At 32.5% G+C, this 16,760-nt stretch overlaps 3 protein-coding genes across 3 annotated transcripts; 1 reads left to right on the forward strand and 2 right to left on the reverse strand.

The window, feature by feature from the left end:
- Positions 1-1,303: 1,303 nt before the first annotated feature.
- On the reverse strand, positions 1,304-9,331 carry Vhdl (larval-specific very high density lipoprotein). The gene is made up of 16 exons (XM_018503497.1): positions 9,303-9,331; positions 8,617-8,655; positions 7,900-8,198; positions 7,677-7,817; positions 7,427-7,603; positions 7,181-7,323; positions 6,729-7,100; positions 6,151-6,479; positions 5,076-5,695; positions 3,994-4,877; positions 3,660-3,789; positions 3,329-3,565; positions 2,846-3,196; positions 2,247-2,571; positions 1,594-1,888; positions 1,304-1,506 (listed from the first exon to the last, which is right to left on the reverse strand). The coding sequence occupies exons 1-16, from the start codon at positions 9,319-9,321 to the stop codon at positions 1,317-1,319; spliced, it is 4,551 nt and encodes a 1,516-aa protein (XP_018358999.1). The 5' UTR covers positions 9,322-9,331; the 3' UTR covers positions 1,304-1,316.
- Positions 9,332-12,684: 3,353 nt separating this feature from the next.
- On the reverse strand, positions 12,685-14,638 carry LOC108758500 (inosine triphosphate pyrophosphatase). The gene is made up of 3 exons (XM_018503496.1): positions 14,612-14,638; positions 14,379-14,525; positions 12,685-13,255 (listed from the first exon to the last, which is right to left on the reverse strand). Exon 3 carries the CDS (start codon positions 13,252-13,254, stop codon positions 12,685-12,687), a length of 570 nt encoding a protein of 189 aa, XP_018358998.1. The 5' UTR covers position 13,255; positions 14,379-14,525; positions 14,612-14,638.
- A 109-nt stretch (positions 14,639-14,747) lies between these two features.
- Rpn8 (regulatory particle non-ATPase 8) lies at positions 14,748-16,613 on the forward strand. The gene is made up of 5 exons (XM_018503491.1): positions 14,748-15,029; positions 15,184-15,276; positions 15,364-15,542; positions 15,611-15,814; positions 16,045-16,613. Exons 1-5 carry the CDS (start codon positions 14,855-14,857, stop codon positions 16,354-16,356), a joined length of 963 nt encoding a protein of 320 aa, XP_018358993.1. The 5' UTR covers positions 14,748-14,854; the 3' UTR covers positions 16,357-16,613.
- Positions 16,614-16,760: the final 147 nt, after the last annotated feature.

Below are 16,760 nucleotides of genomic sequence, written 5' to 3' on the forward strand. Positions count from 1 at the left end.
AGAAATTATTTACGTGTCGATCATGGCTCGGTAAAATAACTATTACGACATATTTAAAATAAAAAATATCAGGGTTGGATAGTAACTAGTTAAAACGTTAAAAAGAAGTTAAAAAGTTAATAACTTTTAACTTAACTTAATTAATTTTAAATACATTAATTTTTAACTTAATTTAGTTGCTTTTAAACTATAATTTATTAACTTCTTTAAATTAAAAATTTTTTTATCTCTCTTAATGCTAATATCTTTTTTCTTTTAAAATCAAACATTAGAGAATTAATTTAGAAAAAGTTAGTAAATTAAAGTTTATTATTAAATTATAATAAGAGTTGCACCATACATCATTTTATTGACTCGCTAGGTTTTATCAATTCCTGTTTATATTTTAATCGCACTAATTGTAGGTACCATAAACGTTATATTTCAGCAATATAAATATGAAATGAGCCTTAAATGAAGAATTGTTGTAGAACAGTATGCATATCCACCCTTTTTTTTTTAATTTTTACGTATATTTTTTGTAACAAATATCTAGTCGATGTAGTCGTAAACATGCATGAGCAGTCGTTTCAGAAGTTAAAGAAAGTTAGATACAGGTTAAAGAAAGAGAAATAGCGCAAACATATACCCTTCTCTCTCGCAAGATTTTTTCTAAAACGCCGAAAATTTAATAAAATTATATGGTGTGACTCTTATTATATATAAGTAACTTACATGTGACTATAAAATTAAATTTACCTAATAATCTATATTTGTACGTGTTATTTAAAGTAATTTCATTTTAAGAAAAATTAGGAAATTCTGATCTTAAAAATAATTTTTTTCAAAATTATCTTTTTTTTAAACTTAAGTTAATTCGATCTTAACTTAACTTTGATTAAGTTAATTCTTTATTTCTTCAACTTTTAACTTAATTTTATTAATTTTATAAACCAACTTTAATTTAATTTAGTTTAAAAAAAACATTAACTTACCCAACCCTGAAAAATATAAATACTGACCTTTAGAAAAATGCGATAATGACAATCATAACTTGCTGTCACTAACGTTTCTTAAGTATAACTTTCAAAAGGGGGGAGAATTGAAGAGGTAATTAAATTAATATAAATAATTGTACAAATTAAAAGTTTATTGTGTGTTGCTTCTCTTTCTTTCCTACGCTATCATCACTATATTTTGTTAGTATTATTAAAAAATAAAATAATAAAAATTGTGCTCTAAATTTATTTATATTATTTAAAACAGTACTCAGTATTTGGACTTAAATTTGAGAAAAATTCTATTTTTTTAATTCAAATTGTATTATTATTATATAATTAAAGATTCATAACGGTGTAAATCTTGGGAAGTTTCTCTTTATGCGTGCCGTCCATGTGTCCGCACACGCCGGTCACATGACCTTGCAAAGTAGTATCCAGTATCACGGACACGCTGTCGGGGGTCCACATCATCAGTATTGGTACGCGTTGAGATTGGATCACAAGATGCCCATAGTTCTCGGTAAGTCTGCAAGCGAAAGTTGTATTTATTTTAATATGACCAATTTCTCTTAAATTCTATATTAAATTCTGATCGATTAATTGTCGCACTTACTTTAACGCGTAAGACTTTGGTTCGTCTTTTGGTATTACAACTCCCTTCTCATGCTGGTTGATTACATTGCCATCAACCGTAACGACGGTATTAAACTCGTTTGGTACAATCTCCATTTCATGATCGGCAACATACATCTTTATGGCTAATTTGGTACCTTGCACGGATTTCACGAAAACAGCATATGTCCAGTCAATGTGGTCAGCGGATACAAGGGTCCATTTATCGAAAACTACGAATGGAATCACACCCTCGTCCAAAGTGACTAATGCTTGTGGATAAACAGTGCAGATCTCTGCGAGAAAAAGATAATTTAATAAAATTATTGCTTCAATTTTCGGTACAGAAATTTAATACTAGAAAATATAATGTATAATCTTTTCTAGTATTTTTCATATGTAAATTCTGAAATATTCTAAGTCTATAAGATTTTTCCATCCTACAATTTCTGATACAATCTGAAAAATCTTAAGGTATTTTTCAGAAATCTTTATAAATTTGAAATATGATAAATAAAAATAAATTCTTTAAAATATTATAAGATATAAGAATTTTTTTTATTAGAGGAATCACATTATTTCATTGTTAACTGAAAATTTTACTATGATAATCACATAAGAAAAAAAAAAATTTAGTCGAGAAGAATGACTTACTAGTCTGCCCTTGCATCAGCTTATGAACAACACCTACAGAGAAACGAGTATTGTCCATGAGGGAGTGCCATTGTGGATGCGACACAGGTCTGTCCACAACCATGCCCTCGAAGAGATGTTGCTGCAAGGGAACTTGAACGTATTCATATCCGTTAACCGGAGTAACGATGGTTGTATTGACATGACTCAGATCGGAGGAGTACTCAATCATAATCTTCGCGTTACCGCTTTCAACACGATCTACGAGATACCTTACGTACGATAAATGCGATGCGCGAATGTAATCTTCAATCATAGCAAGATACGAGAGTATCTGTACAGGCACCTGAAAGAGAATCACATTTTTTTCCTTTGATTGAGAACATCTATTTGATTGATAATATTGATTATCAGTCTTTTCCATGTTTATGTTATTCTCTATATATAATATTTACTAGCATATAACAAATTACTTTAAGAAACATATTTAAGAGACGTTTAAAGAATTAAAGAGCCAATTATAAATGTTTTATATAAGATATTCTTAAGTTCTTTTTGTATTATTATATTTTTATATTATTAGAAGGAAATTGTGTTATGAGTAATTCATCTTCTCTTACCTTTTTGTACGTTGTATTAATGGTATATTTCTTCAGAGTCGTGTAGTGTAAGGTTTCACGAACGCAGTTCATAGTTTTGGGAATATGGCTCAGCTTGTTCTGGAATTGCAGGTTTTGGGTGTCTTTAACGCAAGCACCATGCATATTATTGTGCGTCATTTGCCTCTTTTGTTCTTCTGTCATCTCGCCTTTGAGAGTCATCACAATCATCATATCGTCACGAACACACTTATCGTCATCTGTAAATCCTGCTGTAATGGAAATCTTGTTGTTGGTCTCTTCTTTAGTGGTGTCGATCTTTAAGGGATCCGTTTCGACGACTGGATAGTTTTTCTGAGCATCTAAGCAAATCTAAAAGTACCAGCAAAAAGTTCATTCATAATCGCTAGTGTTACTTTATTGAGCGTTTTATTTATTCGTAATTTCTAATAAATAAATCTGTTTTAGAATTAAGACAATTAACTTAAGATAAGTTAGACGTACCTTCAAATTCTTTTCTCCTGGAGTCTCTCTCGTCATCTGAATTTTGAAATTGTTCACTAGGTGTCCCGGAGACAAATCAACGTTCACGTTCATGTCCCACGAACGAATGGATTCATTTGTGGAAGCTGCTTTAGCGTCGAGGGTAGCACGTACATTGATCTTGTTGCTGCTAAGAGTGTAAATCTTTTCATGAATGTGATCAACATCCTCCACATTGATTCGTATGTTCAAATCGACCTGAAAAAAGAAAAAATAAATAAAAACGTCAAATTTTTTTTTCAAATTTATTTTTGGCCGCTTTTCTTTCAAATCTGTATTTTTGGCTGCTCACATGCGACGTAGGATAAACAATGCTAGGCTCCATCTTCAACAGTGTTCCACAGTTACCCATTTTCGGTAGAGCGTACTCATTCATCATTCTTTGACGAATACCCATGTAGTATTGGAGAAGCTTTGAGTTCCTAATGAACAAATTGCAATATAATATTTTTTTTATTTGAAAGTTGCATCGATAATCAAAACTTAGATTTAACTGTAAATTATGTTTTTTTAAAAATATTTTTTCAAAAAAGGGACTTGTTGCTATCAGCAGCGACATGTATCGATTCAATTAGATTATTGCATCAACTTAATTAGATTATATTGTACTCTAATCTATTGTTTACCAAGTGTTCTTGTGTTCCGCGGAGAATACACGCTGCCATTCCTCGGCATTAGTCATCTGAGTGATCTCATTTTCGCAATCGAAGACTGACATGCTGTATTTAAGACCTACGTCTTTAGAATCCATGGTGACGTGACGATTCTTCTTCTCGCCGGTAGTGACGACCGTGTGATGAAGACAATCAGCACAGCAGGTCTTGAGAACATCTTGCTCGTCTTCGGTGATGGTTACCAAGTTCTTCGAGTAGGATCGTATTCCGGTGATTGACTGTTTAGTGACAGGTAGTCTCGGCAAGGTGATTTTGAGACTCTTCGCCTCGTGATTATAACCGATGCTCATTTGCATAGGCAAGATAATATCTTGGACAGTAGCGCGACGAACTGAGTGCCAAACGTCGACAATCGGGTTGTAAATCGACATGACATATTCACCATGCCTCCAGATGCGAGTGTCGACATCAAGCTTCAAGTTCATTGACGGCTTCTTTAGTTCGTTTTGAACGTTGTTGAACTTGAACGACCACAGCTGAGGCATCTTGGTATTGAAAACTCCCTGCAGGCCCATGTCGGTAGGCACTTGCACCTCGTAAAGGGTGTCGTATAAGATTTCCTGGATATTACCAACCACTGTTTGCTTCAGCGCTTGGTATGCGTCGTCGAACATATTCTTGAAGGTGTTCTGATCATAGTGATTGAAAAGGACAACAAGACCGTTCAGCGTGATGCAGATATCCAAGTGAACAGGTTTCTTCATCGGCATGTCCTGTGCGGCACGAATCAAGATGTTTTGCACGTTCTTGTTGGTGAGATTGTTTACGGAGGTGCCAATTAATTCCTTCTTGACCACTTTCATGATCTCGTCCAAGCCATGGGAGCTCCAGTAGATCTGAAGAAAATTTGTATAAATCTAATATATGTTGTTCGCATATTATATTTTAAATTTGGTAAAAATATATATATGAAATCGATAAACTATGCAATATGTTTTTTAATTTCTATACTTTTCGAGACGTGTTAATCTTTTATGTATTATAAAGCTTCATATGTTATAAAGTTTATGATGATTTGGTACATTATTACTTACACCCATTCTATTGGTAGGTTTACGAGCGAGTGAATTGTGATATTCAAAGTATCCAGCGTAGGGCGTACCGGTCGATTCTTCGAGAATCCATGCGGTATTCCAGGATTCACCAAATTCATACATAGGATCTGTATAGTCGACGAATTGTTTAGATGATAGTTGAGTGGTAACCGGTCTGATCCTTGTGAAGCGTAAAACCTTCCTAGCCATTTCACGAATTGGCGTGAGGCAAGGATCCACGGAATTAGCGAGACCTTTCAGAGTAGTCAAGTGATAGTTGTACAGATGATTGTTCGGCTCCTGTGTCATGAGCCAATAGATATTCATGATACGTTGCATGTCCGGCATCTGGCTCATTAAAGTTTCATAGGCGACAATCCTGATAGATAACGGTTGAGTGACATCAGCGAGAATAGGCCAGAGCAGATTGTGAGTATACTCGACTCTATCGGAGACTGCCTTCTTAATGGCCCAGATTGCTTGAGCGCGAATATGATATGGGTATTCGGATATCATAACTTCACCACGGATGATTGGCTCCAAGAGCTTCTCGATGTTACCCACTTGCACGTTTCTCATTGCCATAAGATATATCACTTTCATCTCGTATGATTGCTCGTCTGAAACATTTGTGAAAAGAATTCTGTGATCAATGTATACATTATTAACTCTTCGGTGCTACTCTGGGTATGATATTCTGCTTTTTTTTTCTAATACTTTTCCAATGCTTTTTCCATTGCTTTTTTTTATAACTTTTTTTATGAATAAAGGTACATACATTTTCTCGATACTGTTATGTTCCTTAATATCTGACGTTTCAAAAAAATATTTTTTTTTTAATATGTTCATTTTTATAAAAGTGATTTAAGCAATTGGTATTGCATACTTAAGCGTGTTATTCCCGTAGTGTGGTACCAAAAGATTAGAAATAATTTAATTAAATAAAAGAGTTAGAGTAGAAATATATATATAGATTAGATCATGCGGTTGATAAAAATTCATTTTAAATAAATATTTGTACTTAAGCATGTAACATTTTTTGCTACGTATTTTTGATGTTTAATACAATGCTTACTCTTGACATGATCGAAGAAACGGTGAAGATATCTTTCGAGAAGAGGGTTGATGATGTCACTCTGCTGATGCATGAACGTCTTACGAATCAAAATAGAGAAACAAAGGATGCTGGCTTTTCTAACTTGCGGTGACACAGTGCTACCTAATTTCAACAGGTCTTCCATTTCCAGAAGCAATCTCTCAGACGGTACTTTGACATGCATCGGCAATTTCCTCAACATATCGACGGCAGTATTATCGCTCACTTTGTGCTTACGAACGACGTTGCGTACGAAGTGGCAGGCGGCGGTCGTGCCCACGGTTGGAATCATTCGCAAGAAGATGTTCCTTTAAAATCATAGTTATCGTTTTATTTCGTCGCACCAGACAAAATTGTGCAAATTAAATTTTTTCAAAAGAAAATTAGAACAAATTATTTTTTTAATTCTAACGCTACCTTACAGAAATTTAATACTGTGTGAAAAATAGTGATTAATTACTTATACTTAAAATAAGTGATTAATCATTATCTTTTAGTATTAAATTGAATTTCTATAATTGACTCCATAGGATAAGAGATAATTGCAAATAACTCACCTCATCGTGTCTTCCTTGGGCGTCTTCGAATCCTGAATAGCGTTGTAAACTTGCTCCAGTGAACCTAGATCCATATAGCTCATAGTGTGCTGTAGTCTATTGATGGTTTGCCCGTGTTTCCATTCGGGTTCTTTGGCCTCCAAGTGATCTTCTTCAAGATAGTCAGCAGCTTCGACCAACATCTTTTTAAGTTTAGGGATAAGCGTATCCAATTTCACAATATGTCGACCATGAGTAAGATCTTCGGCAGCATGGAGAGCGTAATTTCCCAACGGCTTGTTGAAAGTAATATCGCGAATAATAGGCACGTTCTGAACAGCCAGTACAGGAACTTCTGTCGTTGGTACTATGGAATGTAGGTCCAAAGTAGTGCTGAAATAATAAATAAAATTAATAGGATCATATTGGCGTACAATACAATTATACAGTACAATGATTATTGATATAATTACTTGGTCAAGAGGTAGTGAGATTCAGATCGACTATTATAAGGGAAATAATTAATAGTTGAGTGAGCAACTAGACGTTCGACGAAGATTTCATTATCCTGCCGTTTGATCTCGAAGACTCTTCTGGCGAAAGTAGTTATGTCATCCTAAAATTTAAAAGAAAAATAAATTAATAATAATTCAGTTCAACTAGAATTTAAATAAATGTTTAATAGACAAAGTTGTCAAGACAGAGTGATAGGAATTTACCACAGACTCCATATGACACTTCTCACATTCGAAGTAATCGAAGGCACGCTGAACGAAATGACTGCAGTTTCGTAAATCGTGCATTTTCGTGACTACGAAGACGTTGGTGTTCTCTGAATTCGTCGAGTTTTTCAGGTGGACATCATAGGCGACTTGACAGGTACCGTGGATGGTGTTCTAGTGGTAACAACCAAAGAGAACATTTTGAAAGACACGCTTTTGCTGGATGTTCCCATCAGTCGTTACCTACCTCATGCGTGATGAAACCATGCGGCTTCAATGGGGTTTGCATCTGGATGTGAGCCAGATCCAATTGCAGCATCGAGGCGATACCTTGCTTGATGTTCCTTGACCAACCGCTCTCGGTTTCTGGCATTTTGATGCCCTGGAGCTGAAATCAAATGTTCAATCGAGTCACTCGTCTTTCATGAACGATTTTTATGTTAAAGTCGCCTTAAGAATTCGGACATTACCTTGCTAGATTCATCATAAACGATCACGAACGGTTCTTGAATTTGCTGTGCGGCTTCTCCGAGTTCGTGAAGAACTTTGACCGGTTGGTGATGTACAACCATGCCATTGTACATGCCATACTTTAAATTGTTTAATTTGATGTAATAAGCATTATTTAAAGTCGGATCACTGGTATCCTTCTTTACATGAAGTTGCCCAGTAAGAGCGAACTGGGAGACATATTGCGCTGGCTCGACAGTCCCAGCTTTTACGTCGGCATAGTAATTGTAAATCAGTGTTTTTTCAGCAGGAAAGTGTACTGAAATATATCGAATTGTCGTAAATTATTTATCTGTCATTTTATGTCTATATTATTAATTGTATTCTGTTTGTATTATTTTATTACTTATTTGTTAATTGAAGCAAGTATCGTTTTATCGATTTTTAAATATAATAATCTGTAATTTTGAGAAAGACGTCTAAATAATTTTACATTTAATAAATCATTAAAGTGTGCATTGAATTATTATCATTTATGATCCACGATACAGCGAATTAATAGATACGTGGAAATAATTTAATTTTACTGAAGAAATGACTTTACTATTATTAATGTAACATTATTAAATATTTAGAATAGAATACAATTTGCCTATATCAATTTGTAAATGTTTTTTTTAATATTTTATAAAATAAGAAAAATAAATAGAAATAAGAAAATAGATATAAATTCTTACCTGATACCGCATATGCGGATGTTAAGCACAGCAAAAATACTGAAAACATAATTTCATTACATATACATGATATAATGCATTCTTCTTCAATGTATTAAAAATATTTAAGATCTGTGAAGAGAAGTGTGTGTGTGTGTGTGTGTGTGTGTGTGTGTGTGTTGGAAGGGGAAATATTAAATTTAAATTAATATATTCATTAAGTAACTGTAAAATTTTAATATACATTTGAAAATGCTATGTAAATTCAATTACTTCCTCAGGTATTTCTTTATTAAAATTTACAAATTACAAAAAAACTTTTCTTTCTTCTTCGAGACGTTTTTAAAAATATGAAGTTGTAGAAAACAATGTTTTATAATTTGAGAAAAGGTAAATGATGACAATTAGATTGATATGAAATTGGACAAGATATCTGCGTTTCTTCCAATTATACATATCGAACTTGTCGAATTACAAAAGAAAAGGAAAGATAAACTCCGTTGAAGTGCAACTCGCGAAACCGATTCAAGCATTTATCATGGAACAAGTCGGAATAAATTCCAATCGAAGTTATTTAATTATTTCTTAGATGTTTATTGCGTTTTCCAGAGAAAACGGAATACCTAATTCAGATCGATATTCATTCCAACATGTTCCATGATAGGTACCCAGAAGTAGATACGACTTCGCATTCGGTGGCGACTTACCAGTAAGGGCTTTCATCATAGCGTGGCCCCTGATGTAAGACTGGTAGCGTACGCGAGATCCTCCCGCTTTTATAAGGCGCAAAGTTCTCCAATTGCCGGTAAAATTCAAAAGTGCAGGCAAGGCGATAACCCTGCGATGAAAGGGTGTTACACGTTACGGAGAAAAAGAGAAAAAGGATCGTACCGGTATAATCAAGGAGATAACTTTTTTGGGGTCAAGCCCCAGTAGTTATTTACACATTAAAAACGCATGTATGTATATTAAAAATAATTCGTATATCAGACTGATCGTGATTGGTCTCGGCACTCCTTCATCATTCTCTACACCAAGAAAAACTTCGTTTCTGTCTGTTTAAATTACATACGCAATTCGCGATTTTATCTTTGCGTACACGCTATGCATCACGTGTCATCCTATCACTGCTCCCAGTGATTCGTATGCACCGGAAAAGAATGATTGTCAAATACTTCTACAGTCCGAGTGACCGGCATTTTGACGGTAAGATAAAAAATCAGATAAACGCAATGAGTCTGTAAACAGAATGAGAAGTATTGGAAAGAGCATCAATTTTGTAAGAGGTCGATTTTGCGAAGACGAGATGTAGATACCAGGGACAAAAGTGCTTAGAAGAAATAGTGGTTACTTGATAGAAAAAGTTATTTGGTAAGATCGATATAAGCAGATTATACAGAAAGCGTATTATTAATTTTAAAATAATTCACTAAAAGAATGGCATTATAATTTTATGTAAAAAATCTATTGTGATTGTTAGCATAGAAACGATAAAAAGGATATATTAGATACAAAATTTACATAATAAAGAAGATAATGCATGGACGTATCTAGGATTTTTTTTGGAAGTGGCTTTTTATTAAGTTTGTTATCACATAAACAACAATTTTTATGCATCATTGAATTGCTTTTTTTATATTTTAAGCATAGAATGTCTTCTTCTTGTTCCTGCTTTTGAACAAGAAAAATAGTAAGTTTTATAAATCATAACATTTATTTTTTTTCCTGAAAAAAGTATTGATAAAATACAGTTGTATTAAAAACGAAATGTATAATTGTGAATGGAGTACTTATTAATATTTTAGTGGATATTCTATTTTACTTAAAAACTTTGCGAAAATTTTTCTTATGAAAATCGGGCACTCTGTCAAAGTTAAAGCTCTATAACTAGTGGAAGTTACAGATATACACGACTTGCATGAACATAATGATAAGAAAAATAGATTTTATGTGATGATAAAAAATTTACTAAGAATAAAAAAAAGTTGCACTTTTTTATAATTAATAATGAAAAATTTTAAAAATTTCAGGAAGATTTGAACCTTCCCTTTCTTAGATATGTCCAAAAGATGTATTTATTGCAGTAGAAACTAATAAGCAATTCGCTCGTTTCTCTGTTTATCAATCATTAAAGTTAAATTCTCTTTTATTACTTGCGTTTCATGTTGCAGCAAAGCTATTTAATAGTTTTCTCGCTTGTCTTTTTATAATATATTTGATTAATTAAGATAATCACGAGTAATTATAGCTGCAAAGATAATTGAATAATTTTTTCATTGATCGCATAAATTAAATAATCATTGACAGTTTGATAAAAAGCAAAAAATGATTGCCTGTTTACCAGCGGTTTTACGTAATAATAATACACCAACATGTATATTTATCTGTTGTCCCGCTGTTATACTGATTGTCTTTTTGAACGACCGAATGTCCTTTTATTGATAGATTGACAGATTCTTTGGACTCGACTTTTCCTGTATAAAAATATCGAGAGAAGTCACAATTTATTATTTTCTGATTTTTTGCATCATATATTTTGTAACTATGCATCGAATTAAAGTTAACTGTATTGAAAAGTAAACTTCATCTGATATGATACTGAAGACTGTAGTATTTATTTGATTCTTCAAAGTTAATTCGTGAAATAAGTCCCTTTTCCAATTTCTTATATCTTGAAAATTATTAAATACTTCAATATTTTCTAAGGAAATATTGAAGTATTTAATAAGGAAATATTGACTTTAAATTGGCCAAAAAATTTGTCATTAAAAACATCTGATATAGTTCTGAGATATTTTGTATTATTATAATTATTTTTATCTATAATTTTATATTTTTAAACAATAATTATATATACATACTATAATAATAATCATTATATAGTATATAATGATTATTTTTATTATGCTGAAGATAAATCTAATATAGTATTCTCTTCTTATTGAATTCAAATGTATTTTCTTAGGCCAGTATTCATAGTCCGTTTTTATTTTAAGGCCGTCTTAAGTAATGTCTTAAGATGCTAACGCGGCTCTCTGATAAATTCTGTTCGACTCATGATATCTAAAATTTATATTTAAGATATAAGAATCTTAAGAATTTTAAATATAAGAATCAACTAAAAATACCGACCTTTTCCTCTGCATCAAATAAAATTTTTAAATGGCATTATAAAATCTATGTGTAATACTGTTATATACTTTTATTAATTTTGTATACAATTAAAGTGTACAAAATTATTTTTTTCCTATATTTTATTTTAGAGAAGTGTCATTTTTGAATGTTCAATATTCGACTGGCATATTTAAATTCCATTTAGTACTGGTACCATCTCACAGTAACCAATTTATAGTCTATCTCATTCACATAATGCATGTAATCGCGTTATTGGTAAAAAAAAAGTAATTAGATAGTGGCGGTAACCCATCCATCCGGCAATCTAGTTATTATTGTACATGATTTATAGTTCTAATCATGAGTGCTTGCATACGAGAAGTATCGGTTTACATGATTAACAATATCAACCACCGCATGATTAAAAAGAAATATAATTTCATATTTCAATTTATTGCGTCACGTAAGATTTGCAAGTTGTTGATTAACACATTCGTGCGACATATCGAAATTAAAATTATCAGATTCTCGGTCGTGAGAAAGTCTCACAATAGTGAGTCTAATCTCATGGTAGCTTCAAGGTTGTCAGCAAATTATTCCATATGCTGCCCAACGGCTATCGCTGTGACAAGACGAAATGTTTATTTTCGGCAAAGAATCACCTTTGATAAATTGAACGGATATCGAACGTTAACATTATAGGTCACAGTGTAAATTACAAAGTGAAGACAAAACAACGCGTACTTGCCGCTCTCCAGGATTAAGAAGAATCGTAAACATAATTGCATTAATATAAATTATCTTGGTTATAATAAATTAGTATAAACGAATTTCATAAGAACATAAATACCTATAAAGTACATCTTAACAATATAATTAACCGGAGAACAATCACCTAGAGTGTTTTTTTACATTCCAGTGTAGAAAAAATAATAGTTTCCTTTATAACAGTAATTTTATTATATACTGTAAAAATTAAATATCCTCATTGTTTAACAAATAATCTTTTAATTTTTCTATTGCCTTGCTACGATGAGAAATTTTGTTCTTCTCTTCTTTCGGCAGTTCCGCGTAAGTCTTGTCGTAGCCTAGCGGTTGAAAACAAGGATCCCAGCCGAAATCCCTGGAACCTCGCGGACTTACAATGGTGCCTTGAGTTCGACCTTGAAATAGATGAACTTCAGAGTCTTCACCAGAACAATAACCGAATGTACAGACCGCCTCCGCCGATTTGTCTTCAAATCCGTAGAGCATCCTATGAAGACCTTCAGGTCCTAGTTTTTCGAGAAACCACTTAATGTATGGTCCCGGAAGACCCTTCAGTGCGTTGAAGCAGAGACATGTATCTTCGATGATCACTGGGCCTTTCATTAGGTTTGCTGCGGCTCGACATTTGTCTTGACATATATCGTCTACTTCGCCCTGATATTCAGGCAGATCAATTTTCTTGCTCGTTATTCGTCGAGAAAAGTCTTTTCCCAAAATAGCGATGAATTCTTCCAGCTTCTTCGCGTTACCCGTCACAAATACTATGGGTAGTGACATTCTACAACAAAAGACACGTTAAGTATGTATATTTTAACTTTTTAAAATTTCTTTAATCAATGTTATGATATTAGAAAAATCTTTTCTCACTGTAGGATTAACTTGTCCTCTAATTGATAGCATAATTGATAGAAATCAATATCATACCAAATTCTATAAAAAGTAGTTTAAACTGTGATTTCTTTATCTGTAATATAAAACTCGATGAATTATTACAAAATGGTACAATTAAAAAGATTTTTCCGTTTAGTATAATTCAGAATGCTTTAAAGAATGTAAGTTAATTAACTGTTTTAATTCAACTATTCTTTACAGAATTTGATAAAAGACAAAATATTTTATATTAAATTTTATATTGGATTTCTAACTTCTAAATTAGAAATATTTCTGGCAAAATGTTTCTTAGAATTTTTCATATAAATTTTCAGGTTTTTAAATTTTTCAAAACTTTTATATAATTTTATAATTTTTTAGAAAATTTCTCCAATTTTTTAACACGAATTGGAACACTTTAGAAATGTTGAGAATCTATTTCAATCAATTTAAATCCATTCTTGTTTATTGAGTTCGTATGTTTATAACCCAATCAGCAAACAATGTTTTTAAAACGTTTTTCAAATATTTATTTAATGTAAAAATATTTAATAAATATTTAAAAAATATTTTTTAAATATTGTATGCTGATTGGGAAATATTGACTGGATTTACATCTTTTTAAGAATAAATTTGTCTGGATTTACATCTTAAAAAGTTTAAGGTATTTTTAAGAAATCTTTATAAATTTAAAATATGAAAAATTCTTAAAAATGTTATGGTATAAAAATTTTTTTCATCAGAAATTAATCAAAGATTTAATCAAATTATATTAGAATAAGATTCTCATTTTATTATTTGTTACATAATTTTATTTTCCTCCTGATCTCGCGCATTTTGTTTACATCTTTCAAGTTGGCGCTCGCAGTGAATTAATTCAGTGCAGTTCGGTGCAGAAGTACACATACATGCACTTTGACATACTTGACATGTTGGATTTCTATCATCACGAATTGTTTTCAAAATAATATGAACGTCATGCAAACTATTTTGATTAGACATACTTCTGATACTGGAAACAAACGTATTACCTTTTTAATTGAAGTACTTTTACGTTAAAATCTGTAGTCGCTTCTAACCAACAAAACCACTGTAGTCGATGCGTCCAACGTTGTTTTTTCAATCAAGCTAGCCAACTTCACTTGGATGAATCGTGAAAAGCACATCATCCTCGTCCACTAAACCAAATAGGAAATAACCATTATTTATAATGGAAAACAATATAGATATAACGTAATATTTCACTTTTAAAATGTAGAATTACCTTCAATTATTTTATATCATACAAAATATAAATATTGGCGTTTTTTTCTCTTGTCTGCGTATGGCGCTTCAGTGAGCTTGACATTACTTGACATACAACACGCCATTCTTGTTATTTCCGAATGACCGTGATCAGTGGCGACAGTGGCGGCTGGCAGTGGCTGCTTCTGCTGGAGTAATGGAGTTGGAGTAGTGTCAGCAGTAGTATAGATTATAGCGGTATACGTCGTTGCGTTGTCCAAAAATGCCGAGTCAAGAGGTTGTGACAACGAAGGTTGTGGTCCATCCACTGGTGCTATTAAGCGTGGTGGATCATTTTAATCGCATGGGAAAAATCGGAAACCAAAAAAGAGTGGTCGGTGTACTCCTAGGCTGCTGGAGAGCCAAGGGAATCTTGGACGTGTCGAACAGCTTTGCAGGTTAGGATGCGTAAACACGTTACGATGTTTCTTAAATCGTTCGTATTTGAAGTCAAGCTGTTCTGCTTTCATTAATGCGTCTAAAGGCACACAAAATAAATGTATCTTATCTTTGGAGCTAATTGCAATATAAAGAGTTAAACGTATGTTTCAGTACCCTTTGATGAGGATGACAAGGACAAAAGTGTATGGTTCCTTGACCATGATTACCTTGAAAATATGTACGGAATGTTCAAGAAGGTTAATGGTAAAGATCTATGTATAGTTCGTACAAATCTTGTAGGTTTTACTTGGAGCAAAAGTTCTGATTGTGATATTTTATGTTGACTCTTAGCTCGTGAGAAGGTAGTAGGCTGGTATCACACTGGGCCTAAGCTACATCAAAATGACGTTGCTATCAACGAACTAATAAGAAGATATTGTCCTAATTCGGTTTTGGTGATTATCGATGCCAAACCAAAAGATCTTGGACTTCCTACCGAGGCGTATCAAGCAGTTGAAGAAGTACATGATGTATGTTTATATATATTATCTGCTGTCTGTTAAAAAAAATAAACGTGTAACGAGAATTTTATTTGTAGGATGGTTCTCCTACCTCCAAAACTTTCGAGCATATTCCAAGCGAAATTGGAGCTGAAGAAGCAGAAGAGGTAGGAGTGGAGCATTTATTGCGAGATATCAAAGATACTACAGTTGGTACCCTCAGTCAAAGAATCACAAATCAATTACTTGGCTTGAAAGGACTTCATGAACAAATTCGGGAAATTAGAGATTATCTGCTTCAGGTATATACTCTTATCTTTAATAGAAATTAAGATGCTTTTTCATGCTGATGCTTAATGCTTATTTTTAGCGTCAAAACAGATCATGTGATAAAAATTGACTATCAAGCGTTGATTTCGATCACGTGACCTATTTTGAAGCTAAAAATAAGCGTTGAGCGTCAGCATGAAAAGGTATCTTTATTTTTTATATTAATATTGTCAAAAGGTTTATTCAAATAATTGTTTTCTAGGTTGGCAATGGAAAGTTACCTATAAATCATCAAATTGTTTATCAGCTTCAAGATATCTTTAATTTATTACCAGATATGACTCAAAGTAGCTTCGTCGATTCATTATATGTAAAGACAAATGATCAAATGCTGGTTGTATATCTAGCAGCATTAGTTAGGTCTATAGTTGCATTGCACAATTTAATTAATAATAAGCTAACCAATCGTGACGCTGAAAAAAAAGAAACAGATGGAAAGAAGGATACTAAGAAGGAAGAAAAGAAAGAAGAGGAGAAGAAAGGTGAGGAAAAGGCGAAAGCTAAAAGCCAGTGATCAGGGAATTTCTGAGCTTGCTCAGTCGAGACTGTTAAAGTTGAGGACAATTAATGACTTTGTGTGTAATAGTCAAGTCTGTTCACTATTTGTACAGAATGATATCCTACTTACAAAAAAATGAAAATTTAAATATGTATTAGAAACAGCAAATTGATTCCTGAATTGTTCTGATATAATTTTGTGAGTTTTTAATATATTAGGCGCAAGAGAAAAATAATAACTCAACACTTCTGTATTTTGAATCTAACGAATGATGTAGTAAATATATCGAAAAATTTAGGATTAAGACATTTTTACAAAATATTGTAATCTTTACAATATTTTCAGTGTTTTAATTAACAATCCGTTAATATAAACGATAGTATTCTATACGAAGCACAATTATTTATTTTCTCTCAATT

The sequence above is a fragment of the Trachymyrmex cornetzi genome, unplaced genomic scaffold (assembly GCF_001594075.2).
Source record: "Trachymyrmex cornetzi isolate Tcor2-1 unplaced genomic scaffold, Tcor1.1 scaffold1575, whole genome shotgun sequence".
Classification (NCBI taxonomy): Eukaryota; Metazoa; Arthropoda; class Insecta; order Hymenoptera; family Formicidae; genus Trachymyrmex; species Trachymyrmex cornetzi.